We start from the raw sequence: 27,993 nt of genomic DNA, 5'->3' as shown, positions 1-27,993 counted from the left end.
CTACAGCTCCCAGCAGACCCCGCGGCGCGCCCCGGTCGACGCCGGGGAAGCAACCGCCATTGTCCGCGGCTGAGGTGAGGCCTTTGCTCGGGCTGTGGGGCGGCAGTAGCTGCGGGGCTTGGGGGTCATGAGAGCTGGCGCGGGGAGGCGGCGCCAGGGTGGGTCCTGCGCCTTCCCTTTCCGCGCCGGCTTTGCGCCCTCGTTGCCCTCGGCTCTCCAGCCAGAAGCCTGCCTCCGGCCTCCCGCCTCCGGGCGTTCTTCCTTTTCTGGCCGGACGGGCCTGGGTGAACTCTGCTGCACGTCGGCTCCGCGCGCCTTTGTGTCCGAGGCCGCGCCTGGAGCTCCCAAGCGCACTCCTGGGCCGGACCTCGGCGCGGGACAAAAGCCAAACGCCCCAGGCTGGGCGACCCCGAGCCTGCTGCGACGCCTTCAAGGGGGACCGCCGGCCGCGAGCCAGGTGAGGCCGGGACGAGCTTCTGCAGCGTCGCGGCCGCGTCGGTCTTGCGGAGGAAATTTGGGTCGGGAGCTCTGGAAGCAGGTGATAAGGATGCTTCTGAGGCCATTGATGGGACGAATAACCCCGTTCATTCCCCAGTCGTCGTTTCTCCCCCCGCCGGTTCACACAAAGCACTGTGAAGGACGTCAGACCTGGGTTGGAAACAGCTCCGGGTTCCCTTAAACATGCGGTGACGGCGGCGGTCCCTGTCAAGTTGCAAATAACGGTGCAAAATACTGTTTGCATTCTGCGTTTTCGCGCTGATTCCGGTGCTCCTGAGGCCCACTGTGTGTTCTAGTGCTTTACACACATACCCAGGAATCCATTCGAGAGGTCGCTGACTTGTACAAAGATCTGGAACCTGAGGAGTTAGGGGTCTGGGCGCCAGGCCCATCTCTAAGTCCTCAACACACACACAAGCTTAGGCTTAGTAAATCTTGGACGTGAATTTTTTTTGGAGGTAGGATTAAATTTACATAACATAATGTTCACTTTAACCACTTAAAAGTGTGCAATTCACTGGTTTTATTGTATATTAATAAAGTTGTGCAACCATCCCCATTATCTAATTTTAGAACATTTCATCACCCCACAAAGAAACCCTTGTTCCCGTTAAGCAATCACTCCCCATTTCATTTTTCCCGCAGCTCTAGGCAACCACTAATATATGAGGATTGCAAGTTGATTTTACAATAATTGTTGTCAAATTAACCCAGAAGTTCCATCTGTGTTGTGACTGGCTGTCTCTTGGGAATAGCTGACAAATTTGTACCCTCTCATTCAGGATCACGCTCTTTTTTCCAGCTTATGCAAATTACCCTTCATTTCGCTCCAGGAATTGTGTTACTTTTTTGACATGTAAATTCTCTTTTCTTACGATGCTCCTTACAAGTTTTTTTGTTGCTTCTGTGGATGGATTCCCTTCTTTGTTCCCACTTGGTCTTTTTTGAGAAAGGACTAGTTTTGTCTTTTTTCATTTTTGTCACTAGGTTGGGATTTGCAGTGTTCCCGGGCAGGTGCCTGGTCAGTCAGTCCTCGGGATGGCAGCCATCAACCCGTGGGCCTCCTGGGGTGAGTCCAAATTGTGTTTCTTCTGGGCCTCTCCTAACATTAGCTGCTGCAGTCATGGGTCAGAGCTGGTGATGGGCTGAGGACTTTTGAGGATGGAAAGGGATTTGTCTATCTTGGTACAAAATTAGAACTGATTGGTGGTAAAGGAGGAAAATTGTTGGCATAAAAGACACTAACTTTTATGTGTTTTATAGTCATCTCCTGAGAGGTTTTGTTAGTTTTAAGAAATTTTTCTGGTGGTTTGTGGGGTTTCCTAAACAACAGTGATACATATAATAAAATATTGTCTCTACTGCTCCCATATATATTTTTACCTTTTATTGTTTTTACTTATATAGCATTGGTTGGTAACTTGAAAACAGTGTTAAGTAATAGTGACTCACCTGTGCGTTGCCTGTGTGAATCCAGCTTACGTTGGATTTTTTTTACACGCCCTTGGGCTCTGTTTATGGAATTTTATAGTGCCCATTAGCGAGTCAGTCTTCTTTTGTATTTTGTCACCTTGAATCACTAGGTTTGGTGTCACAGTCCTAACCTGATCCTTCTGTGCAGGTGCCCTTACGGACCAATCTTGGGGGATGACAGCTGTTGACCCATGGGCCTCCTGGGGTGAGTCAAGAGCGCAGTCAGCTGTGGGCTGCCATATTGTGGCCTCTCGCTGTAGTGCTCTGCCACAGCTGGGGATTAGAATGGGGACCAGGTGGGGCTTTAGGGCAGGTGGGCCAGATCTGTCTCTGTGCAGATTTGGAACAAGGAGGGATCAGAAAACTAGTGGCCGGGCGCGGTGGCTCACGCCTGTAATCCCAGCACTTTGGGAGGCCGAGGTGAGCGGATCATGAGGTCAGGAGATCGAGACCATCCTGGCTAATGGTGAAACCCCGTCTCTACTAAAACAAAATACAAAAAATTAGCCGGGTGTGGTGGTGGGCGCCCGTAGTCCCAGCTACTCGGGAGGCTGAGGCAGGAGAATGGCGTGAAGCTGGGAGGCGGAGCATGCAGTGAGCCAAGATCGTGCCACTGCACTCCAGCCTGGGCGACAGAGCGAGACTCCATCTCAAAAAAAAAGAAAAAGAAAACTAGTGAGCAGTAAGGTGATGGTGACATCTCAAGATGCATGAGAATTCATGTGTGGCCATTTAGGGTTCAGGCCCAGGAATGTTGTGACCAGACACTGCTTCTCAGAGATGGTACCCAATAGCACAGGGGGGCCAATGAGAGATTCATGTGTTCAGGTACTTTCCTAACCTTCTCTGAGCCCTAATTCCTTCATCTATAGAATGAGGAAATGGGTCTCTTCCCTCATGAAGGGGGAGGGGCAGGGGCTGGTTGTCAGCCCTTCAGAAGGAAAGGTGAGCTGGCAGCGAGAGCTGCCTCCATGACTTTTTTCTCGTTTCCTAGCTCTGTGTCCTCAGGATCCTGCCTGGCACGTGGAGGGGCGCCTTGAGGAGGGGAGGAGGGCCACTGGGCTCCCAGCAGCCCAGGTTCAGGTGAGATGGGGCTGTCCTGTTCCCAAAGGATGATGTCCAGGTTATCCCTGGTCATCCCAGTTGATGTGGCTCTCCAGTTTACAACAGTTGGAGTTTGGGTAGGGAAGGAAGCAACTGGAAGTTAATCCTTCCTGAGAGCAGGTAGGGAGAATCAGGCCGTTTTTAGTGACTCAGAGCCTTGCTGTCAACCAGTCTGTCCCCAGTACTGAGCCCCAACTGTCCCTGGCTTCTTGTGGGGCATGAGGGGCAGCCCTTTTGGCTGGCAGCCCCACTTCTCTTCTCTCTTGCTACCTTCACCCATGTCTTTAGCACCCGATTTAGGCTGATGCTGTGCAGTGCCTGCTGTGCCTGCTGTGAAGGGAACAAGGACAGGTGTGAGCCTTCACCCTGAGGAGCTCCCAGACCCTTTTCCAGGGTTATTTACTCAGCTAAGGACATCTCATGGCCTACCTGGAACCACACATGCAGTGTGGGACGTGAGAAACCTGAGACGGGTAGGGTAGGCCTGCAGGAGTTCTGTCACCTGATGAGTCAGGAGATGGGACAGAGTCTGTGTGGAAGTCAGCTTTTACTGTGGAGGGGAAGGCTGCTTGGGAGACCTGGGCCGAGAGGTGAAAAGAATGCGTCAGCCAGTTGGGCACAGCCCGGTGAGTGGGGGTCTGGCCTCCTGCAGCACCCCAGGGGTCAGGGGTGGCAGGCAGCACACTATGTGACCAGTGTTTGAGTGAGACTGACTCCAGTTAGATTTTAGGCTGGGCCGGGTGCGGTGGTTCACGCTTGTAATCCCAGCACTTTGGGAGGACGAGGCGGGCGGATCACGAGGTCAGGAGATCGAGACCACGGTGAAACCCCGTCTCTACTAAAAATACAAAAAAAATCAGCGGGGCGTGGTGGCGGGCACCTGTAGTCCCAGCTACTCGGAGAGGCTGAGGCAGGAGAATGGCGTGAACCCGGGAGGCGGAGCTTGCATTGAGCCGAGATTGCGCCACTGCACTCCAGCCTGGGCGACAGAGCGAGACTCCATCTCAAAAAAAAAAAAAAAAAAAAAAAAAAAAAAAAAAAAAAAAAAAAAAAAGATTTTAGGCTGGAGAGGCCAGGATGAACCCAGCCAGGCCCTGAATGCCTGCTGCAGAGCCTCAGAAGTCTTGGGATCAGGCGGCACCAGGGTCCAAAATGTGGTGATAGGTGTGGAAAGAAGAGGGCTGTGGGAAGCAGGCTGGTGTTTCAGGCTTCAGTCTGACCAAGGCCTTGGAGCTAGGGAGGAGAGGTATAAGGAAATCAAAGCAGGGGCCTTTGTGGTAATGGGGACAGGGTGGCTCCTGAGAGAAATAGGACAATGGAGTCACTTAGGAAAGGTGTCATGTCTCTCCCCTCCTCCTGCCCAGCCTTCTCACCAGATGCAGCCACTTAAAAAAATTTTTATAATAGCTTTATTGAGATGGTACTGACATACTATAAAGTTTATCCTTTTAAAGTGTGTAATTCAGTGGTTTTTAGTATAGTCACAGAATTGTGCAACAATCACCAGTATCTAATTCTAGAACATTTTCATCACCCTAAAAAGAAATCCTGTACCCGTTAGTAGTCACTCCCTGTTCCCCCTACTCCCTCCCAACTACTAGTGTACTTTCTGTCTTTATGAATTTGCCTAGTCTGGACATTTCATAAAAATAGAATCATAATATGTATGGCACAGGCTTTTTTGTCTGGCTTTTTTCACTTAGCATAATATTTGCGTTTTCAAGAGTTACCCATATTGTAGCATTGTGTCAATATTTCTTTTAATGTAATGTAATTACAATGGAAATGTAATAAATGTAATTACAATGTAATTACATTGTAAAAAATGACGGAGGCAGCCATTTTTAACTTCCTGTTTCAGTTTTTTAGAGTTGTCTCTGTATTTCTAAATGGGAGATTTTTTAAATTGGTTTTTCCTAATTCATCAAAGTTACATTTACTCTGTTAACTCTGCTATGAAAGATAAAGAGTTTCATTACTTTTTTTTAGGTCTTTTATTTTTAAGTTAAAATAATGAATCAAGCAGATGTGAGATACTTGGATATAAAACAAGATTTAAAAATGATGTCTACTTTGTGCCTCCCCCTCAAATTAAAAAATATTATTGAAATCACCCACAGTTTCAAATCTGGTAGGTGAAGTGCATCGTAAGTATGCTGTCCCCACGTGGCAGCGTTGCTATTCCTGGTCCAGGTGAGATGGGAAGCAGAAGGGCCTGAACCATATGATGAAAGGTGATTGTTGCCTGGCATCTGAACTTGGGCAACTATGAGGTTTGCTGCTGTTACAATGTACAGTCATTATTAAATCCTAAAACAGAATCATCAGTAGTGAAGCTAGGCTAGCCTGAAAGATGGCCCCTGAATCAGACTCTGAGGAGTAGAAGTTAGCTGTAATAAAACACTGCGAAGAAGCCCTGTTAACCACCATGCTACACTCTGCTGTTAATTTATGCTAGGCTTTCTGAGAATTATCCAAGTTAATGCTGAGAAAATAAAACAGAATTAAAAATAACAACACCCTCCAATGTCTGAAGAGTTGTGATTTCTGATAACATGCTCCTGACTGCCCCCGCCCCCCCACACTCACTTTGGATTTTTTCCTGTGGGAAACTCGGATTTGACTGCTCTGTGTTTTTAACTAATGAAATCTTCAGGAATGCAAAAGAACCCTGTGTCCCTTTATTGTTCCCTCCAAGTTAAGTATTTATTGAAATAAAGCATTTATCTGGTGAAAACATCAAATGCTGTCATCCCTCATTATCTGAAGAGTCCATTCATGGAAGTATGTTGAATAGTGAGATTTTAACTACAGAAGCCCAGATCCCGTTATTTCTAGGAATAGGTGAAAATAATAATTGTAGTGATAATATCTCATTCCATCTAAAAAACCCCAACCAGCCTCTCCAAATATAGAAGCATTCAAACCCCTCTGTAACAGTCCACCCAGGATATCTGCATAACAAACATTATGTACATAAAACACCAATAATCTGCACCCATCTTGGTCAGACTTGAGGATGTGCAGTCTAGTTACGTTTTCCTTCTCTGCAATGAAATCTACCATAGAAGCCATCTGAATTGCCCCAGGTTCCTTGAAGGGGAGCAGTTGGGCAAGATCTGTCAGCAAACATCTGAGACCCAGCTCAGCACCCTTGGTCTTCTCTCCTTCAGACTCTCAAAGGGTTTAAATGTGTGGCTGGTTTGTTAGCAGATTCCATAAAGTGCTTAGAATGCCTAGATAAATGCTTATATGTGTGTACAAAGTGATGTGTGCAAGAATGTTTATGAGAATTTGGGTGAAACACTTTTGCAAGTCATCCTAGGATGTAATTGGAAAATGCAAATGCAGCTCATGAGGGTGACCTGTGGACCAGAAGGGTTTGCTCCTCCCTCTAGCAGGACTCTTCTCTCTTTAGCACCCTTTCCCCTCAGCATCAGGCAACAGTGAAACCTGCATTTCCTCTCCTACCCTTGAAGGGTCCCTCTCATCTCCACAGCCCTTGAGACTAGGTTCCTGTCTTCCACCATCTCTTCCTTGTGGCCTTTTGGTTTTGCATTTTCCTTTGCAATTCTAGGCTGAAGGTGTTTACTGTGTCCCCTTACCATCCATTTATTTTTATTTTTGAGGCAGAGTCTCATTGCGTTGTCCATACTGCAGTGCAGTGGCACGATCTCGGCTTGATGCAGCCTCCCCTCCCGGGTTCAAGGGATTCTCATGCCTCAACCTCCCGAGTAGCTGAGATTACAGGTGTGTACCACCACACTGGCTAATTTTTGTATTTTTAATCAAGACAGGGTTTCACCGTGTTGGTCAGGCTGGCCTCAAACTTCTGACCTCAGGTGATTTGCCTGCCTTGCCCTCTCAAAACGCTGGGATTGCAGACATGAGCCATTGTGCCCGGTCCCCTTACCATCCTTGAGATGAGGCCTCCATGATTTGTGGGCCCAAACATGGTTACATATTCAGCTGGGGGCAGCTCCTTTTTTCTTCCTGCTTTTTAGCCCATGGGGCTTACAGTTTGAAAATGTCCCCTTTTTCATTTCTAAATTTTTTGAAATTTATTTTAGTTTTAATTTTGTCAAATTTCATAATTATGGAGAAGTATAAAAAGGAAGCAAATGTTCACCATCAGTGAACAATTATTACTGTTTCATCATATTTGTTACGTTTTTCTTCTTTTACATAGTACTCTGTCTTTCCACCGTTTCTCAGGCAGCCACTCATGGATTCAGTTTGTACACAGCTAATTCATTTTCATATGCATACATAGATGATAAACTATATGGACATAGACAGTCTTTTTCTTCTTTTTTTTTTTTTTTTTTTTGAGACAGAATCTCGCTCTGTTGCCCAGGCTAGAGTGCAGTGGCGCGATCTCGGCTCACTGCAAGCTCCGCCTCCCAGGTTCATGCCATTCTCCTGCCTCAGCCTCCCGAGTAGCTGGGACTACAGGCGCCTGCCACCAAGCCCGGCTAATTTTTTGTATTTTTAGTAGAGACGGGGTTTCACGGTGTTAGCCAGGATAGTCTCGATCTCCTGACCTTGTGATCCGCCCATCTCAGCCTCCTAAAGTGCTGGGATTACAGGCGTGAGCCACCGCGCCCAGCCAGTCTTTTTCTTTTTTTGAGGCAGTCTCACTGCATTGCCCATACTGGAGTGCAGTGGCGTGATCTCAGCTCACTGCAGTCTCCGCCTCCCGATTTCAAAGGATTCTTGTGCTTCAGCCTCCCAAGTAACTAGGATTGCAGGCATGTGCCACCATATCTGGCTAATTTTTGTATTTTTAGTAGAGGTGGGGTTTTGTCATATTGGGCAGGCTGGTCTTAACAAACTCCTGGCCTCAGTGATCTGCCTGCCTCAGCTTCCCAAAGTGCTGGGATTATAGGTGTGAGCCACTGCACCCGGCCCAACAATCTATTTTTTTCCCCAATGATTTTTTTCTATGTGTAGTTTTCCTATAGTTTTCCTTTTTTGAACTTTGAGGTCCATCCATGCTGATAGATACAGAGAAGTCAGGCTTGTTCCTTTTGCACTGCCAAGTGTATCCATTAGAGAAGTGCACCTCTGTGTTCATAGTTTCTTTTATGGACAGGTTTATAAGTTCCTCTTTCCCCCATTGTTTTTGCTGCTCCAGCGAAAGCTGTGTGAACATTTCTGTAACTTCACTTTGTGCAAGTGTTTATGTAGTTTTTATCTAGGCATACCTCTAGAAGCAGAATTGTACCTGGTTTTAGGTATGTACTATTTTTTTTTTTTTTTTTGAGTCGGAGTCTCACTCTTGCCCAGGCTGCAGTGCAGTGGTGCGATCTCAGCTCACTGCAACCTCCACCTCCCGGGTTCAAGCGATTCTCCTGCCTCAGCCTCCCGAGTAGCTGGGAGTACAGGTGCATGCCACCACGCCCAGCTAATTTTTGTATTTTTAGTAGAGGCAGGTTTCACCATGTTGGCCAGGATGGTCTCCATCTCTTGACCTCATGATTCACCTGCCTCGGCCTCCCAAAGTGCTGAGATTACAGGCATGAGCCACCATGCCCGGCTAGGTATGTACTTTCAATGTTACTAGTGCTGCCCCATACCTCTACAAGGGGGCGAAGCTACTTCTCAGTCTCCCTGCTCTGGGAGAAAATAGCCATTTTCCTGTATGTTTGTCAACACTTGACATTATCAGGTCTTTTAAATATTTGCCTACCTCAGGACCAGAAAGGTATATTGCATTCCTTTAATGTGCATCTTCTTGATTGCTAGTGAGCTTAAGCACCTTTTGATGTCTTTATTGGCCATCTGTATTTCCTTCTCTCTGTTTCTCTTCCCCCATCCCTAGATTTCTAGAGACTGACTTTAATGTAGCTATTTCACACACATTCTGAATCCTAATTCTTTATCACATATCAACTAACTCCTCCCAGTCTGTAGCTTGTCTTAACTGGTGGTGTCTTATCAGTCAGATGTTTGAATGTTGGTATGTTTTTGTCAAATGTGTCTATCTTTGTTTATGGCTAGTGTTTTTGTGTGTCTTATTTTAAGAAGTCTTGTGTTATTTAAAAAGTAGTAATTCCCTCTTGTCCTTTTCCTTTATGTTCTCTTTCTGGGCTCTTCTGTTAGGTGGTGGACCTCCTGAACAAATTGCCGTGTCTCTGATCTCTTTATATTCCATGTCCTTTTTTTGGTGCGGGCTGGGGGCCTGATGACCACAACAAAACTCTCTAGGGCCTCCTGAACTAGTTGCTGTGTCTTCTGTTCTCTTCTTAGTCTGTTAAGGCTTTCCTATTCTCTCAGCCTCTCTTGTAGCATCCTGTCCCACTTTATACTGAAATCACTCTGGTCTGCGAATCTGAGAATAGGAATTAACAGGTCTTTGAAAGCTGAATGTGGCTGTTGTCTGGATTCTCTGGCCTCGTGGCTACTTAGTTCAGTCTCTGTATCTGTGCATCAGGTGTTTCTCATGTCCAGCAGTCGTCTGGTCCGTCTGTGTTTCTCAGGGCAGGGCTGTGAGGCTGGAAGTCTTGTTCTACTGCAGCTGCGTAGATCTGATTCCTGATTGGTGCCTTCCACTCCCCTCTGTGCTCCTGGTGAGGCATGCCGTGGGTTTCGTGGGCCTGCATGGGCCAGGGTCAGCTGGTCAGCTCTGCTTCCAGTTTCATAGATACAGAGCTGTGAGGCCATAGACTCCCTTCTCTTCCCCACCTGGTGGGACTGAAGAGGTCTCCACTCACCTGGGCAGCCTGAGAACCTAGCCGCAGTCTCAAGTCTGAGGAGGCTCTTGGGACTTTTGCCCGGGTATAAGTACATGGCTGCTGGCGTTACCACCCACGAGGTGGGGCACTTGCAAAGCTATTCGAGTGCAGACTTTCACCTGCTCTGTTTTCAGCCTGACTCACTCCTGCCTCTCCTAGAGTCCTCTTGCAGGAAGCACCTCCTTCACCGTAGTGCCTCCTAGTGTGGGGCTGGAATCGCCTCTAGTCTGGTTGGTCAGCCTCACTTTCATCTATCTCTTCTGCCTCTTGGAGGAATGAATGGAATTCAAGGTGCTGACGCCCCCATTTTTTTTCACTGGCTGGGTTATTTCTTTAACTTTCTTTAAAAAAAAAAAAAAAACCAACTATTTAGGAGATTTTTGAACCCCAAAGTAGGAGATGAACCCTGTATTAGTTTAGTTTTATGTCTTAGTTTTATGTTGCTATTGTAATAGACTACCACAGACTTTTATGGCTTAGAACAACATGAATTTATTCTACCGTTCTGCAGCTCAGAAGTCTAAAATGGGTCTGCAGGGCTGTGTTTCTTCTGGAGGCTCAAGGGGAGACTGCTTCCTGGCTCATGCCCTGTCCTCCATCTGCAAAGTACATCACTCTGACCCCTGCTTGCGTCATATCTCCTGTGACTCTGACTCCTGTCTCCCTCTCTCACTGATAAGGACTTTGGTGATTACATTGGGCCACCTGGATAGTCCAGGGTAATCCCTCTAAAGATTCTTAATTAAGTCTGTCAAGTTCCTTTTATCATTCCGATAACAGTCACACGTTCTAGGATAGGACATGGGCATCTTTTGGGGGGTGTTATTCAGCCTGCTGCAAGCACCCGTGTTGACCAGCTTCAGCAGCTGTCAGCTTTCCACTTTCTGCATTTCTTTTCATCTGTTCCAGCACAACCTTTTTTAAATTGGAGGATTTGAAAGCAAATCTCAGAATTGTATCATTTCACCTGTGAGTGTTTCTGTGTATCTATCTAAGAGATACGTACCCTTAAGAAAGAAACCACACTACCTTTATCATACTCAGCAAATTACCAATAATTCCTCAATGTCACCTGATACCCAGTTCATATTGTTTTCTCTACGTGTCTCTAAAATATCTTTTTACAGTTGTTGGTTTGTTCAAATCAGGATCCAAACAAGGCCCACACACTGCACATGCTTCATATGCTGAAGAAACTAGGTCACTGGTCTTGTTGGTTTGCCTGATTTTTGCCTTCATGATGTCATTTAATAAGTTCCTCCATCCCCTCGTCTCCTGTTAGCTAGTTTTTGGACTAGAGGTCTGAGTAGATTCATTTGATATTTTTTGTAATACTTCCTAAGTGGTGCTGGGTTCTTCATACTGCATTGCATCAGTGGGCACATGGTGTCTGGTTGTCCTGTCTTCAGGTATGATGGGTTAGTGGGTGCAGGTATTGTCAGACTGACCCCTCCATTATAAAGCTCCCTGTCTGCCTTTTACCTGCGGCTGAGCAGTCACTGATGGTCATTGCCACTGTCCACTGTTTTATTAGGGACTGCAGAACCGCTCTAATGGCTTCATTCCTCTCGTGTTTATTAGATGTAATTCCTCTATTTTTAAACATAAAATGATTCCATTGGGATCTTGGGAGGGGTGGGAAGTGAATTTGTGGCTTAGTCTACCAGCTGGTCAGCCATTAGGATGTGGGTTTGCACCTTGTTAAGTGTAGGTGAACACTAAAGCCATCTAGGAAGGTGCCACCCCAGGGAGGTTAGGATGTGTAAGACAAGCACAAGGTCAAAGGCACCCTGGGCCATTAGCACAGCTGCCTAGCTGTTTCCCCAGGTGCCATTGGTCTGTGAAAGTGCATCAAGCATAGATTTTGTGCACTTCTCTGTCCATATTACATTTATTCATTTATTTATTTTTCGAGACAGAGTTTCACTCTGTCGCCCAGGCTGGAGTGCAGTAGTGCGATCTTGGCTCACTGCAACCTTTGCCTCCCGGGTTCAAGAGATTCTTGTTCCTCAGCCTCCCGAGTAGCTGGGATTACAGGCGTGCACCACCATGCCCAGCTAATTTTTGTACTTTTAGTAGAGATGGGTTTTCATCATCTTGGCCGGGCTGGTATCGAACTCCTGACCTCAAATGATCCACCCACCTTGGCCTTCCAAAGTGTTGGGATTACAGTCATGAGCCACCACTCCCAACTCCATGTTACATTTAAATAAAAAAACCTAACATTACCATAAAATGTAGAAACAGTAGTCGTCAAGCGTACGGAGGTCTGGGCAGTCTGTAAGAGGAAAACCAGGAAGTTGTCATTGACTATGGGGGTTGGAGAGGATTTCATAGAGGGAGGTTGTGGCCAGCACTTCCAAATGCTGCATAGGCCAAGAAGGTAAAGGCAGAAATCAAACTTTGGACTTGGCAATCACAAGACATTGGGGAGATCTTGGTGAGAGCTTGGTAAAAATAAAAATCATGTAATTGTTGCTCCAAAATCCTTCAATATAGATCAGCAAAAATGATAAATATAAAGAAAAAAATTCCAGTACCAAGGAACAGGAAAACGGATAATAAAGGCAGAGAAGGAACTGCACTGGGGTAAGGCTGGAAGACAAGGAAGGAGAGAAGGTGAGGGTGCACTGTACCTTGCAGGAGGAGGTTGACTGCCAGAAGCAGTGGGACGAGGGTGCAGGAGATGTCTCTACAGGGGGTGTGAGGCTGCAGGAGGGATGATTCTGTGCCTCCGAGGATGTGGGACACAGAGATGAGGTTTAGCCGTGGAAAAGAGGATGGACAGCCCTTGTCATGGGGCACAGTAAGGCTGAGCCTGGGGGGTCGAGCAGGAGTTGGCTTTTCAGGGTATGATATTAATTGGAGCACAAGCAGTTCTTTGTTTTAAGCCCATCATGTGAAGGTAGAGGGGAAGCAGTTGAGACAGAGTAAAAATGGACACACTGAAAATTCAGCAGGGAGGGCTGGCCCAGATCAGAGACAGCAAACTCAGTTGATAAGCTGTGACTAAGAGGGCCACAGGAAACGCTGTATTTGGGTAGAAGTGATATGATGTAGCTGTGAAGAGGAGGGGCACAGGTCCAGAGGACCCTTGGAGTGGGAGCGGTATACTGCACGTGTGTCTGTTCAGCGGGTGTCTTGGGGTTGATTTTTTTTTTTTTTTTTCTTGAGATTGGGTTTTGCTCTACTGCCCAGGTTGGAGTGCAGTGCTACGATCTCAGCTCCCTGCAGCCTCCACCTCCTGGGCCCAAGCTGTCTTCCCACTTTTTCAGCTTTTCAAGTAGCTGGGACTACAGGTGTGCACCACCACACTTGGCCTGAGTTGATTTCTTTTTTCTTTTTGAGACGGAGTCTCCCACTGTCGCCCAGGCTGGATTGCAGTGGTGTGATCTCGGCTCACTGCCAGCTCCGCCTCCTGGGTTCACGCCATTCTCGTGCCACAGCCTCCCGAGTAGCTGGGACAACAAGTGCCTGCCACTACGCCTGGCTAATTTTTTTTGTATTTTTAGTAGAGATGAGGTTTCACTGTGTGTTGGCCAGGATGGTCTCGATCTTCTGACCTTGTGATCCACCTGCCTTGGCCTCCCAAAGTGCTGGGATTACCGGCCTGAGCCACTGCGCCGGGCTCTTTTTTTTTTTTTTTTTTTTTGGGGACGGTGTCTCGCTCTGTCATCCAGGCTGGAGTGCAGTGGCGTGATCTCGGCTCACTGCAAGCTCCGCCTCCCTGGTTCAAGCGATTCTCCTGCCTCAGCCTCCCAAGTAGCTGGGATTACAGGTGTGTGCCACCACGCCCAGCTAATTTTTGTATTTTTAGTACAGACGGGGTTTCACCATGTTGGCCAGGATGGTCTCATCTCCTGAGCTCGTGATCCACCCGCCTAGGACTCTCAAAGTGCTGGGATTACAGGTGTGTGAGCCACTGTGCCCGGTGAGTTGGTTTGTTAAAAGGACTCGAGGCTGGGTGTAGTGGCTCATGCCTGTACTCCCAGCACTTTGGGAGGCCAAAGTGGGTGGATCAGTTGAGATCAGGAGTTCGAGACCAGCCTGGCCAACATGGCAAAACCCTGTCTCTACTAAAAATACAAAAATTAGCCAGGCAAGGTGGTTTATGCCTATTGTCCCAGCTACTCAGGAGGCTGAGGCAGGAGCATCACTTGAACCTAGGAGGCAGAGGTTGTAGTGAGTTGAGATTACACCATGGCATTCCAGCCTGGGCGACAGAGTGAGACTCTGTCTCGATAAAATAATTTAAAAATAATAATAAAAGGACTTGAGGGATGTATTCATTGGAAAAATCAGACTTAGATTACCTTTGCTTTTTCCTTCTCACTTTCCAGTTAGTATTCTTGCTTTCATTAAAAAAAAAAAAAAAAAATCAGTTTAGATTGCTTGTAACTAAAGTGCTTTTGATGGCAGCTGTAACCGATTCTCCTTGGCCCGGGCTGCTCTGGGGTGTCCTGCTCACCCTTAGCTTCAGTCCTTGGGACAGAGATGAACTGAGAATGGAAACCTCCCCACCATGGCCAGAAAGACAACTTGTGAATGTACAGATCACCCTTTCAGGTCCTTGATCTGGGTGTTGGAGCAAAGACTCCATCCTCAAGGTCTCTGGCTTGCAGCCAGTGCTCATAGCCTGTTGCTGCACTGGTCCAGGCCTTATCACGTGACTGCCTTTCCAGAAGAGGGGCATTGCCAAGGTGGGGGACATAGCCAGTGCGCTGGAATTTGGCACGGGTCTTCGAAGAGACCTGCTCAGCTTTGCTGTGGTTATTGTGGACCCAGGTACCTAATTCCTTAAGAGTATATACCAAATATGGGTCTTGAGTGGTTCTCAGTGAGACCTGACTCACATTAGTCAGACTCCTGAATAACCATGACAGTGGCTCTACATCCTGTCTTCTCTCCCCAGGGCTGTCAGCCTCACTCCATCCCTGGAAATATTGGAGGGGGTGGTCACAGGCTGAGAAGGAACATTTGTGTTCTTTTAGGAACCAGTGACCTTCAAGGACGTGGCTGTGGACTTCACCCAAGAAGAGTGGGGGCAGCTGGACCTTGTTCAGAGGACCCTGTACCGTGATGTGATGCTGGAGACCTATGGTCACCTGCTCTCTGTGGGTAAGGCAGGTGCTGCCCAAGTAAATGAAGCTGTTCCCGTGGTAATGCCTTCAGCTGCTCCATGTTTAGAAGCTCATTGCAGGGGCGAGGGTGGTGGCTCAGAAGAGCTGAGATGATCTTGGGCCCTGAGGTTCAGGAATGAAACTCCTAATGCTTACAGAGCATGGAGTGGGAAGGACCTTGCATATTCTGCCCAGGTTGAGAAGTCACAGGGAGGAATAGGCAAGAGAAGCTTTCTTTGGCTGTCCTGAAGCCTCATGACATGAGTTCCATGCTTTTCCTCCACGCATAGGAAATCAGATTGCCAAGCCTGAGGTCATCTCCCTGTTGGAGCAAGGAGAAGAGCCATGGTCAGTGGAACAGGCATGTCCTCAACGCACTGGTCCAGGTGAGGGCAGACCCCAGGCTGAACAAGGAACTTCCCCCCAAGCCCTCTTTGTTGAGAAATGGGATAAGGCCATGAAGAATTACCTTCCTCAGATACATTTAGAATTCCCTCTATGGAGCTTTCTTCTCTTGCTGCTTTTGATTTAGAGCAAAGAAGCACCACCACCCTAATAAGGTGGCCATTTTCATGTGCTGCAGTTTCCCCCCCTCACTGTTGGCTCTCTTGATGGCTTCTGTTTTCTGCGGTCCCTTCCTCTAAGGTCACCTCTTATCCACGTAGCTACTTAAAATGTTTTCCTTATTTCCTCTATTGCCAAACTTGTAACCTATATCTATAGATACTTATTTCAAGAAAATAGGTTTTTTGGGCTTAGTGGTTTGTTTTGAGACAGAGTCTCGCTCTGTCACCCAGGCTGGAGTGCAGTGGTGCGATCTCGGCTCACTGCAACCTCTGTCTCCCGGGTTCAAGCAATTCTTCCACCTCAGCCTCCTGAGTAGCTGGGATTACAGGCACCCATCACCACGCCCGGCTAGTTTTTGTGTTTTTAGTAGAGATGGGGTTTCACCATGTTGGCCGGGCTGGTCCCGAACTCCTGACCTCAAGTGATCTGCCCACCTCGGGCTCCCAAAGTGCTGGGATTACAGGCATGAGCCACCGTTCCTGGCTTGGGCTTTTGTTCTTTCTTACTTAGATCTTCTTGGATACCAAACAAAATAGATTTTTAAAATATATGTAATGTTCAAATATCTGAAAGCTACTTAAAATGTGTAAGCTAAAAAAAAAAAATCTCCTTTATTAAAAAAATTATCTGGGCTTTATGGTGCATGTCTGTGGTCCTGGCTACTCAGGGGGCTGAGGGGAGGATTGCTTCAGCCTGGGATGTTGAGAGTGTAGTGAGCTGTGATTTCACCACTGCACTCCAGCCTGAGTGACAGAGCAAGACCCTGTCTCAAAAACAACACCAAAAATAACTCATTTATACTCCCTGCTCTTACTCACATTACTGTTATTCCCCCAAAACACAGATACACAGAGGCATACACACAGGTAACAACTTTTCTTTTACTATAAAATCTAGAGTTATTTTCTTGGTAGTTGCCCTGGGGATTACAATTAACATCTTTTGAGACAAGGTCTTGCTGTTCTGCCCAGGCTGGAGTGCAATAGCACAATCTTGACTTGCGATGCAATCTCTGCATCGCAAGCTTAGGTAGTCCTCCCACCTCAGCCTCCCAGGTAGCTGGGACTACAGCCATGCACCGTCATGCTCAGTTAATTAAAAAAAAAAAAAAATTTTTTTTTTTGTAGACGTCTCACCATATTGCCCAGGCTGGTCTTGAACTCCTGTGCACAAGTAATCCTCCTGCCTTGGCCTCCCAAAGTGCTGAGATTATAGGTGTGAGCCACCACACCTAGCCCTACAATTAACATCTTAATTTAAGACAATGTAGTTTGGATTAATACTAGTTTAATATTAATAGTATACCAAAACTTTGTTTGTGTATAGCTCTGCCCTCTTTTATGCTGTTTTGTCACAAATTACATCTTTATACATTGTGTGTTCATGAATATAGATTTATAATTATTGCTTTATGCAGTTGTCTTTTAACAGACTGAAAAAAAGGAGCTAGAAACAAGAATTGTGCTTATATTGTCTTTTTATACTTATGTAGCTATCTTTATTGCTGTTTTTAATTTGAGTTACTGTTGAATGTTCTTTCATTTCAGCCTGAGGGACTCACTTTAGCATTTCCATTTTGATTTTTGAGATAGAAAAGACACTCGGTTGCCCAGGCTAGAGTGCAGTGGCATGATCATGGCTCACTGTAGTTTCAACCTTGTAGGCTCGAGTGATCCTCCCATCTCAGCCTCCTGAGTAGCTGGGACTATAGGTGCACACAACCACACCTCACTATGTTGCCTAGGCTGGTCTTGAACTCCTGATCTCAAGTGATGCCCCTGCCTCAGCCTCTCAAAGTGCTGGGATTACAGGCGTGAGTCACTATCCCCAGCCAGCATTTCCTATAGGACAGGCTTGCTAACAGCGAACTGTGGCGTTTTGTTTATCTGGAAATCTTTTGATTTCTCCTTCATTTTTGAAGGATAATTTTACTGGGTGTAGAATTCTTGTCATGTTTTTTTGTCTTTCTTTCTGGCCTGAATCGTTTCTGAGAAACAAGCTGTTAATCTTATTGAAGATCCCTTGTATGTGATGAGTTTCTTCTCTCTTTCTGCTTTCAGGATTCTCTCTTTGGCTTTTATTTTATTTTATTTATTTATTGATTGAGACGGAGTCTTGCTCTGTCGCCCAGGCTGGAGTGCAGTGGTGCAATCTTGGCTCACTGCAACCTCTGCCTCCCAGGTTCAAGCGATTCTCCTGCCTCAGCCTCCCGAGTAGCTGGCACTACAGGCGCGTGCCACCATGCCCAGCTAATTTTTTTTTTTTTTGTATTTTTAGTAGAGGCAGCGTTTCACCGTGTTAGCCAGGATGGTCTCGATCTCTTGACCTCGTGATCCGCCCACCTCGGCCTCCCAAAGTGCTGGGATTATAGGTGTGAGCCACCACCGCGGCCCTAGTTTAATTATTATGGGTATGCATATAGTCTTCTAGGTTGGAGCTTCTCAAAGTCCCTATAGACATCTCATTCCTCAGCTCTTTCATTCTATCTTTTTGACTCGTGTGTTTTGGGTCCCACCTGTTTGCCATCACCTCAGGCAATGGTGACTTTAAAACATTACCTGTAAATGTTAGGAAAGTACCTCCTCCCTAGAGGCTTTTTATTTTATTTTATTTTATTTTATTTTGAGACGGAGTCTCGCTCTGTCGCCCAGGCTGGAGTGCAGTGGCGCAGTCTCGGCTTACTGCAAGCTCCGCCTTCCGGGTTCACGCCATTCTCCTGCCTCAGCCTCTCCAAGTAGCTGGGACTACAGGCGCCCGCCACCACGCCCGGCTAATTTTTTGTATTTTTAGTAGAGACGGGGTTTCACCATGGTCTCGATCTCCTGACCTCGTGATCCGCCCGCCTCGGCCTCCCAAAGTGCTGGGATTACAGGCGTGAGCCAATGCGCCCGGCCTCTCCTAGAGGCTTTTTAACACTATGAGAGTTCTCTGTCAGGCAAAATAAAGACCAGCTTTTCCAGTGGAGTCTTCCAGGGAGCCACTAGGCAGGTCTAGTAATGACTGTTCTTTGGGAATGAGGCTTTGAAAAAGCTCCAGCTTTGTTCTGCTCACTGAAGTACCAGAAGTGGGGGCTGTCATTTTCCAAGGCTGTTACTGAGCCAGAGATGGGACCAGGGTAAGTTAAAACGCCATATAGCTCGCTGTTCTTATTAAAATTTACTTTTCTAGAATAAATGTTTCCTGGTTGCTGCAAGGCTTTTTTTTTTTTTTGAGACTCGCTCTGTCGCCCAGGCTGGAGTGCAGTGGCGCGATCTCGGCTCACTGCAAGCTCCGCCTCCCGGGTTCACGCCATTCTCCTGCCTCAGCCTCTCCGAGTAGCTGGGACTACAGGCGCCTGCCACCACGCCCGGCTAATTTTTTGTATTTTTAGTAGAGACGGGGTTTCACTGTGGTCTCGATCTCCTGACCTCGTGATCCACCCGCCTCAGCCTCCCAAAGTGCTGGGATTACAAGCGTGAGCCACTGCGCCCGGCCAAGGCTTTTGTTAATTTTGTTTTTTTTGTGTTTTTTTTGTTTTTGTTTTTGTTTTGAGATGGAGTCTCGCTCTGTCGCCCAGGCTGGAGTGCAGTGGCGCGATCTCGGCTCACTGCAAGCTCCGCCTCCCGGGTTCACGCCATTCTCCTGCCTCAGCCTCTCCAAGTAGCTGGGACTACAGGCGCCCGCCACCACGCCCAGCTAATTTTTTGTATTTTTAGTAGAGACGGGGTTTCACCGTGGTCTCGATCTCCTGACCTCGTGATCCACCCGCCTCGGCCTCCCAAAGTGCTGGGATTACAAGCGTGAGCCACTGTGCCCGGCCAAGGCTTTTGTTAATTTTGTTTTTTTGTGTTTTTTTTGTTGTTGTTTTTGTTTTTGTTTTGAGATGGACTCACTCTGTCGCCCAGGCTGGAGTGCAGTGGTGTGATCTCAGTTCACTGCAAGCTCCTCCTCCCAGGTTCACCCCATTCTCCTGCCTCAGCCTCCCAAGTAGCTGGGACTACTGGCACCCGACACCACGCCCGGCTAATTTTCTTGTATTTTTAGTTGAGTCGGGGTTTCACCGTGTTAGCCAGGATGGTCTCAATTTCCTGACCTCGTGATCCGCCCGCCTCAAATCCCAAAGTGTTGGGATTATAGGAGTGAGCCACTGCGCCCGCCCTAGGCTTTGGTTAATTTACATAATTTTGAAAAATTGCCTTCTGACAGTTTTGCCAGTTTTTTAGTTGGTTTTACAGAGTGGTGAAATTTTAGATGTCTTTACTTGGCCATTTTCACTGACATTCTGCCCCAGGTAATCACTTTTAGTAATTTCTGTTACATGCATAACAGAGTTTCTTTATGCAACTACAAGCATGTAGGAATCCGTAGTTATTTTTCACGTTTTCAACAGTAGGATATTATATACATTATCTTATTATTTTTGGCAATGTGCCACAGCCTCTTCTTGAGTCCTGAAGTTGGATTACCTTCCACCCACTCTAATGGAGGGGACTTTTGTGGAGAATCTCGCCAGTTGTTTTCTATTCAGATTGGAAACTTTCACCTAAGAGCTCATGAATTCCAGGAGCTTTAATTCTTCTACCTTCAGTGCTGCCCATTCTTAGTTACCATCCAGAGCCCTGCAATTCCAGCACCTCTGTCCTGACACTTCTCCCGTTTTACAAAGCATCTCAGCTGTCTCCTTGATCACAGCCGATAGAACCAGTAATCTTGTCTCTGCTTTCTCCCATCTTCCTGAGGTGTATTTCTGCATGTCCCCTAAGCTGGAGATTGAGAAGTCATCTTGACTTCGAGCTCTTTCCTCTCCAAGAAGTAATCTCTCTTCTAACTCCCAAGATTTTCTTCCTCTGAAATGTTAGTTATGTCATTCAGCTTCCATCATCACTCTCACAGTCCGGCCCCTTTCTCATAAAATTCCAGCCCAAGTCGATGAGGAAATTCTCACTTGTTATTAGCCACCTCAGGTATTATTTCTAGATTTATATCCCTGAAATCTTTCATTACGAGATCCCTGTCAGTAAACTTACAGTGATTCTAATTGCCTTGTAACAAAACAACTGGATTTCAAAACCTTCTATTTTTTCTATTGTTTCTCTCGTTTCCTGAATAGTTCCTGGAGTTTATTCAGCAGGTATCCTTATCTTCCTCCTCACACACTGGTCACGCCATGCATGCCTTTGCTCATGCTGAGTGACTAGTCAGTCTGTACCCAGGTCGTGCTTCAAGGCTGAGCTCATGTTGTTTCTCTTGTGTGAACCATCCTTGATCACTTCAGTTAGTGCTGATCTCCTTTTTTGATCTTCCACCCGCTTAGCATCTGTTTTATAACCCCACCATCTCAGAGTGATATTTCTTTTTCTTTTCTTTTTTGTTTTTTTGAGACGGAGTTTCGCCCTTGTTGCCCAGGCTGGAGTGCAGTGGTGTGATCTTGGCTCACTGCAACCTCCACCTCCCGGGTTCAAGCAATTCTCCTGTCTCAGCCTCCCGAGTAGCTGGGATTACAAGCACCTGCCACCACGCCCGGCTAATTTTTTTGTATTTTTTTAGTAGAGACAGGGTTTTACCATGCTGGCCAGGCTGGTCCTGAACTCCTGACCTCGGGTAATCCACCCGCCTCAGCTTCCCAAAGTGCTGGGATTACAGGCGTGAGCTACCGCGCCCAGCCTCAGAGTGATATTTCATGTATATTCATCACTGTTTGGTAGGATCTGTCTTCACATAGATTCTGACTTCCACGGAGACCATACTTTCTTGCCTTGTCTCTGGTGCTGGAAACTCAGTAGACTACAAGTACTGAGTGAGTATAAAGTTGGACAAGAACTGTTCATTTGGTCTTTCAGTTGGTCTTTCATTTGGTCAGGGAATTGGTCAGCTTCCATTTGTAAAAGCTTTTACTGGAAGGATTTAAAAATCTATATGAAGATAATTCAGTAACTTTTAAGAGCTGAGCTTGAAATTGATAATAAATGCCAGTTGTTGTGCAGAGTAGAACCTCTGTTATAATGGTCGTGGGGGCCAGGGATAGGGGCTCACATTTGTAATCCCAGTGCTTTGGGAGGCCAAGGTGGGAGGATTATTTGAGCCCAGGAATTTGAGACCATCCTGGGCAACATGGCGGGACCCTGTCACTATAAAAAATTTAAAAACATTTAGCCAGGCATGGTTGTTTGTACAGGATTCATGCCTGTAGTCCTATTACTTGGAAGGCTGAGGTGGGAGGATTGCCTGAGCCCAGTAATTTGAGATTACAGTGAGCTATGACGGTACCACTGCACTCCTGCCTGAGTGAGACCCTGTCTCAAAAAAATTAAACAAAAAATAATGGACTTGGGTGGTAAAAGGGGGGAAATTACATACAGTAAAGAGAAAAAAAGAAGCAGAGAGAGAGGGCAGGGTCTAGTTCTTGTTGGGACCTGCCTGGGGCTTTAGACCCTGTGGCAATCTGGATAATGACTTCCCCCACAAAGATATCTGCATCCTAATCTCCAGGATTTGTGAATGGGGCACCTTGTATGGCAAAAGGCACCTTCAGATGAGAGTAAATTAGGGATCTTGCTGTGGGGAGATTATCCTGGATTGTCTGAGTGGATTCTAAATGTACTCACAAGGGTCCTTTTATAAGATTGTGGTGGGAGGGTCAGAGACCCGGGGAGGATGTGATGACAGAAGCAGAGGTTGGAGTGATGAGCTTTGCAGATGGAGGAAGGAGCTGTGAGCCACGGAATTGGGGCAGCTTCTAGAAGATGGAAAGGGCAAAGATATGGTGGATTCCTTAGAGCTTCTGGAGAGAGCACAACCCGGCCAATAACTCCATTTTAGCCCAATGAAAGCCGTTCTGGACTTCTGACTTCCAGAACGGTAAGATCATAAATTTGTATTACCTTAAGTCACTAAATGTGTGGTAATTTGTTACAATAGCAGAAAGAAACTAATATAGCCTCCTTTGGTTGTTAGAGGACTGATGCTTCAGCAGTGATAATAGGCAGCTTCTGTGTATTAAACTTGCCAGGAGTTTGGCTGGATTCTGAGTCTCATTAGTCATCAGAAAAGTTCTCTAAGGATAGCAGCAGGGCCATTGTTCAAATATAGATTAGCAGACTGTAACTCCTGTGTCTGTTTTTTCACACTATGCTGCCTTCCTAGTCCATCTATCATTGCTCTAAAAATATTCTGTGGTGGATAGAAGTGTAACTTTAGGGGTATCCATAAACTCTGGTGATGTTTGCCCTTTGGGTTGGTGGATCTTGTGTGATTGACTGGATTCTATGACATAGGAAACAAAGCATTTTGTCATAGATAACATCCTGGCTTGACCTCGCATGGTGATACTCTCTAAACACCCCTCTCCTCCTCTTTTCTGCATTTGTCGAGATATGGGAGTAGAAGGACATTATAATACAGAAGTGAGTTAGAGCACTCATAATGTAAACATTACTTGCTAAAGGCCTTGTGTGCTCATCTACCTACCTTTTGTTAAGATGAAAGGCTTTATTCTTTTTTTTTCTTTTTTAACCTTAATAACATTCACTGAGTCCTTTTGTCAGGAGTCTTCAAGACCACCCCCAGGTTCACTGATTCACTATGAGGACTTATAGGACTCAAAAGTCATTATACTCAGGATTATGGTTTATTACAGCGAAAGGATACAAAGCAACATCAGCAAAGGAAAAAGGTGCATGAGGTTAGACCAGGTGCAAGCTTCCAGTAGCGTACATGGGGCACACATAATTCCTTCAGCAAGGAGTTGTGACAACATGTGTGAAATGTCTACTAGGAAACTTGCGTGAGTCTAGGAGTCCAGTGTGTTTATTGAGAGGTTGCTCATCCAGGCACACAGTGCCTGCGTGACTCACTGCAATCACTGAAACTCCAGACCACCCTGAGGGAAAGCAGGTGATCACTATGAATGACACTGTTTGCACACATATCTAAATAAGTTGGTAAATGTGCTTCAATACCTTGAACATGCAAAACACTCTTACTAGTTAGAACATTCCAAGGTCTTAATTCCTAGGAGTTGGCTAAGGGCCAGTTAGGAAACAGGCTACCTTTGCAAGGTTTGAGCACGTCAGGCCTGCAGAGTTAACTCTTTCTTGCACATTCTTTTTTTGAGACGGAATATCGCTTTGTCACGCAGGCTGAAGTGCAGTGGCGTGATCTTGGCTCACTGCAAGCTCCGCCTCCTGGGTTCACGCCATTCTCCTGCCTCAGCCTCCTGAGCAGCTGGGACTACAGGCACTCGCCACCACACCTGGCTAATTTTTTGTATTTTTAGTAGAGACAGGATTTTACTGTGTTATCCAGGATGGTCTCGATCTCCTGACCTCGTGATCTGCCCGCTTCGGCCTCCCAAAGTGCTGGGATTACAGGCGTGAGCCACCGCATCCGGCCTCTTTCTTGCACATTCTTATCCTCGTCTTCCTTTTCATGGAAAGTACTTTTAAATGGTTTCATTAGTTTTTAGTACACATTTTGTATTCTGGTTAACTGTTGTTTACTTTTCACTATTCTTTTCCCTATTATGATCTTTCTCTGAGTTCTAAGTCTGGACTTGAAAACAAATTTATACTAGTCTTTCTGATAATATAGACAGTAAATCTCACCATTCCCACTTTATTCTAATGTCTTTCTCTATGCTCTCATAGCTTTTTTTCTGTCTGTTTCAGAATGGGTGAGAAATCTTGAAAGCAAAGCACTGATCCAAGCCCAGAGCATTTTTGAGGAAGAACAATCCCATGGCATGAAGTTGGAAAGATATATTTGGGATGATCCTTGGTTCTCCAGGTTAGAAGTTTTGGGATGTAAAGACCAATTAGAAATGTACCACATGAACCAGAGTACAGCTATGAGGCAAATGGTCTTCATGCAAAAGCAAGTACTATCCCAGAGAAGCTCTGAATTCTGTGAACTTGGGGCAGAGTTTAGCCAGAACTTAAACTTTGTTCCATCTCAGAGAGTTTCTCAGATAGAACATTTCTATAAGCCTGATACACATGCTGAAAGTTGGAGATGTGACTCAGCCATAATGTATGCAGATAAGGTTACCTGTGACAATAATAATGATTATGACAAAACTGTTTATCAGTCCATTCAACCTGCAAGAATACAAACTGGAGATAATCTTTTCAGATGTACTGATGCTGTTAAATCTTTCAATCATATAATACATTTTGGTGATCATAAAGGAATTCACACAGGAGAAAAACTCTATGAATATAAGGAATGCCATCAAATCTTTAACCAGAGCCCATCATTTAATGAACACTCAAGGCTTCATGTTGGAGAAAACCAGTATAATTACAAAGAATATGAGAATATCTTTTATTTCTCATCCTTTATGGAACATCAAAAAATTGGTACTGTAGATAAAGCATATAAATACAATGAATGGGAGAAAGTCTTTGGGTATGACTCATTCCTTACTCAACATACAAGCACTTACACTGCAGAGAAACCCTATGACTACAATGAATGTGGGACGTCTTTCATCTGGAGCTCTTACCTTATTCAACATAAGAAAACTCATAGTGGAGAAAAACCCTATGAATGTGATAAATGTGGAAAAGTTTTTAGGAATCGTTCAGCCCTTACGAAACATGAACGGACTCACACTGGAATAAAACCCTATGAATGTAATAAATGTGGAAAAGCCTTCAGCTGGAATTCTCATCTTATTGTACATAAGAGAATTCATACAGGAGAAAAACCTTATGTTTGTAATGAGTGTGGGAAATCTTTCAACTGGAACTCTCATCTTATTGGACATCAGAGGACTCATACAGGAGAGAAACCTTTTGAATGTACTGAATGTGGGAAATCATTCAGCTGGAGCTCCCATCTTATTGCCCATATGAGAATGCATACTGGAGAGAAGCCCTTTAAATGTGATGAATGTGAAAAAGCTTTTAGGGACTACTCAGCCCTTAGTAAACATGAAAGAACTCATTCTGGAGCAAAACCATATAAATGTACTGAATGTGGAAAATCCTTCAGCTGGAGCTCCCATCTTATTGCCCATCAGAGAACTCACACGGGAGAGAAACCGTATAACTGTCAGGAATGTGGCAAAGCATTCAGAGAACGCTCAGCCCTCACTAAACATGAGATAATTCATTCTGGAATTAAGCCCTATGAATGTAATAAATGTGGAAAATCCTGTAGCCAGATGGCTCACCTTGTTAGACATCAAAGGACTCATACTGGAGAAAAACCCTATGAATGCAATAAATGTGGAAAATCCTTCAGTCAGAGCTGTCACCTTGTTGCTCATCGGAGAATTCACACTGGTGAGAAACCCTATAAATGTAATCAGTGTGAAAGATCCTTTAACTGTAGTTCTCACCTCATTGCACACCGGAGGACTCATACTGGAGAGAAACCATACAGGTGTAATGAATGTGGGAAAGCATTTAATGAGAGTTCATCCCTTATTGTACACCTAAGAAACCATACTGGAGAAAAGCCCTACAAATGTAATCATTGTGAGAAAGCATTTTGTAAGAATTCTTCCCTTATTATTCATCAGAGAATGCATAGTGGAGAGAAACGCTTTATATGCAGTGAATGTGGAAAAGCCTTTAGTGGTCACTCAGCCCTACTTCAACACCAGAGAAATCACAGTGAAGAGAAACTGAATTGAATTTATGCGAGTTTTTCGTTTCTTGTACGTTTGACAACACTTTGAGGAAAACCCTATAAACATAATCAAGAGGGGACATTTTTCATTAAGAGTTCAGTAAGACTTCTCCTGCATTATTTACTAGAAAATATCACCTTAGAAGAAACCCCGTGAAGGAAAAGAATAGGGAAAAGCTTTCAGCAGTTATGTAGCCCTTACTCAAAATCAGATAATTAACAATGAAGAAAATTCTAAACTCCCCTATGGTCTACCAGTAATTCATACTTGAGGACCATGACTATGGGGAATGAGGCATCTTTTAGCAAGAGCTCTCGCCTACTTGTAGATTGGTGTGAATTGCTAAGGGAAAAACCTTATGCAGAGAAAAGTTTTTGACTGGAAATACACTGTTTTGCATCAAGCTGGAGTACTGGATGGAAAACTCTACAATAACATTTTGTGCATAATTGTAGAAATACAGATTTTGTTGTTACAAGGGGAGGGTCTGGGTGCCCAGGAGGAGAATATGAAATGCTAAATCTGAATGTAAGAAAAATAATAGTATTGAATGGGGTATTTACTGTTGATTAACTTCCTTAGAGAAAATTAATGAATGAGATGACTAATGGTAGAAAAGTTATTGCCTAGGAGTGTGAGACTGATGTTGCTGGACAGAAAGTGATCCTTAGCCCAGTGTGTCAGCATCCATTGTTACTCATCACTGCATTGTTGGGCAATTAGTTTGTAATTTGTTTTAGGCAATCACTATAAATTATAATTAGGGACACTGCATCAGTATACATAACATGAAGGAATAAAAAGGATACAGAATTGTATATACATACTTACTGTAACAGCTCTAAAAAAATGTATATGGATAAGGACCTGAAAGATCCATGGAAAAATTAACCCAGTTAATTTGAGATTTTTAAAAAGTTTTACAAATACATGTAACACTTATGTGCTGGGCTTTATTTTAAATGCTTTCCAAGTGCTAACTTGTTTAGTCCCCTTAACTCTGAGATAGGTACTGTTATCCCAGTTTTACAAATGGCTAAGCTGAAGCAGAGATGTTGAAGGATCCTACCTAAGGGGCACAACTAGTAAGGGAGTAGAGCTGAGATTGTTTGGCTTCAGAGTTCTTGTTTTCAGCCACCATTTTATGCTGCCTCTCCAGTGATTTTTTTTCCCATTTTCTTCAGTGTTGCTATAGCAGAGATTTGATAATAAAAAGAAAATCCTAAACAATGAGAAATAAAGTTACCTGGTTTCTCTGTCTTGAAGGATTTATAGTAACATGAGAACTAATATCACTTTGGAATATGAAGTCTGTGTTGGACATTCAGAATCACTGCATTTTCTGGGACCTGAGTTCCCTAGAACTTTGCTGCCTGCAACCCCAAGGATAACAGGGCAGCAGGACCTGGAGGACTTGCTGGAGGACTGGGCAAGTCCCTTGGTGGGTTTAGAATGCCACTTACAGAGCAGAGGGCAAGGGTGTTTGTTCTATTCCATAACCAGACACCACTGCACTTCAGAGCACCATTTCCCAAGGTTTACCTTGAATTCAGTGTTTTATTTTTTTGAAATCTTCTGCAGATGAAAGGCTTCCTTGAAGGAGCAGGATTCAGAAGGGAAGAGAGCTAGCCAGTCCACCTAGAGTAATGAAGTCTCAGTGTTCACAGGGGAAAAGGGGAAAGATGGATCAGAAGACTTGGGTGGCTTCTCTCTAGTTCATCAGTATTTCTAAAACTGGGGGCCAAGGATCCTTCCTGGATAGGCTTCAAGGATATTGAGTGGAACTCAGGCTCATAAAGCTCATCTAATTTTTAAAGGGCCCATGGCTTCCCAGTGGTTGAGAAATGATGGCCTAGTGATGTCATGGGGAGGCTGCTGT

General features: G+C 45.3%; 1 protein-coding gene across 3 annotated transcripts; it reads left to right on the top strand.

Moving 5' to 3' along the window:
* The first annotated feature begins 33 nt into the window (after positions 1-33).
* ZNF606 (zinc finger protein 606) lies at positions 34-27,351 on the top strand. Of its 3 annotated transcripts, none has more exons than XM_032171345.2 (7): positions 34-457; positions 1,486-1,567; positions 2,120-2,176; positions 2,966-3,054; positions 14,804-14,930; positions 15,223-15,318; positions 24,145-27,351. In XM_032171345.2, exons 1-7 carry the CDS (start codon positions 128-130, stop codon positions 26,115-26,117), a joined length of 2,754 nt encoding a protein of 917 aa, XP_032027236.1. In that variant the 5' UTR covers positions 34-127; the 3' UTR covers positions 26,118-27,351. The 3 variants fall into 3 exon arrangements, with proteins under 3 accessions (XP_032027236.1, XP_032027237.1, XP_032027238.1); XM_032171346.2 differs by having other exon boundaries at positions 60-74; positions 24,145-27,342; XM_032171347.2 differs by having other exon boundaries at positions 371-956; positions 24,145-27,342.
* Positions 27,352-27,993: the final 642 nt, after the last annotated feature.

Source organism: Hylobates moloch, unplaced genomic scaffold (genome assembly GCF_009828535.3).
Source record: "Hylobates moloch isolate HMO894 unplaced genomic scaffold, HMol_V3 SCAFFOLD_12, whole genome shotgun sequence".
NCBI lineage: Eukaryota > Metazoa > Chordata > Mammalia > Primates > Hylobatidae > Hylobates > Hylobates moloch.
The sequence above is the reverse complement of the archived record's forward strand: the minus strand, read 5'-3'. Positions and strand labels throughout refer to the sequence as shown.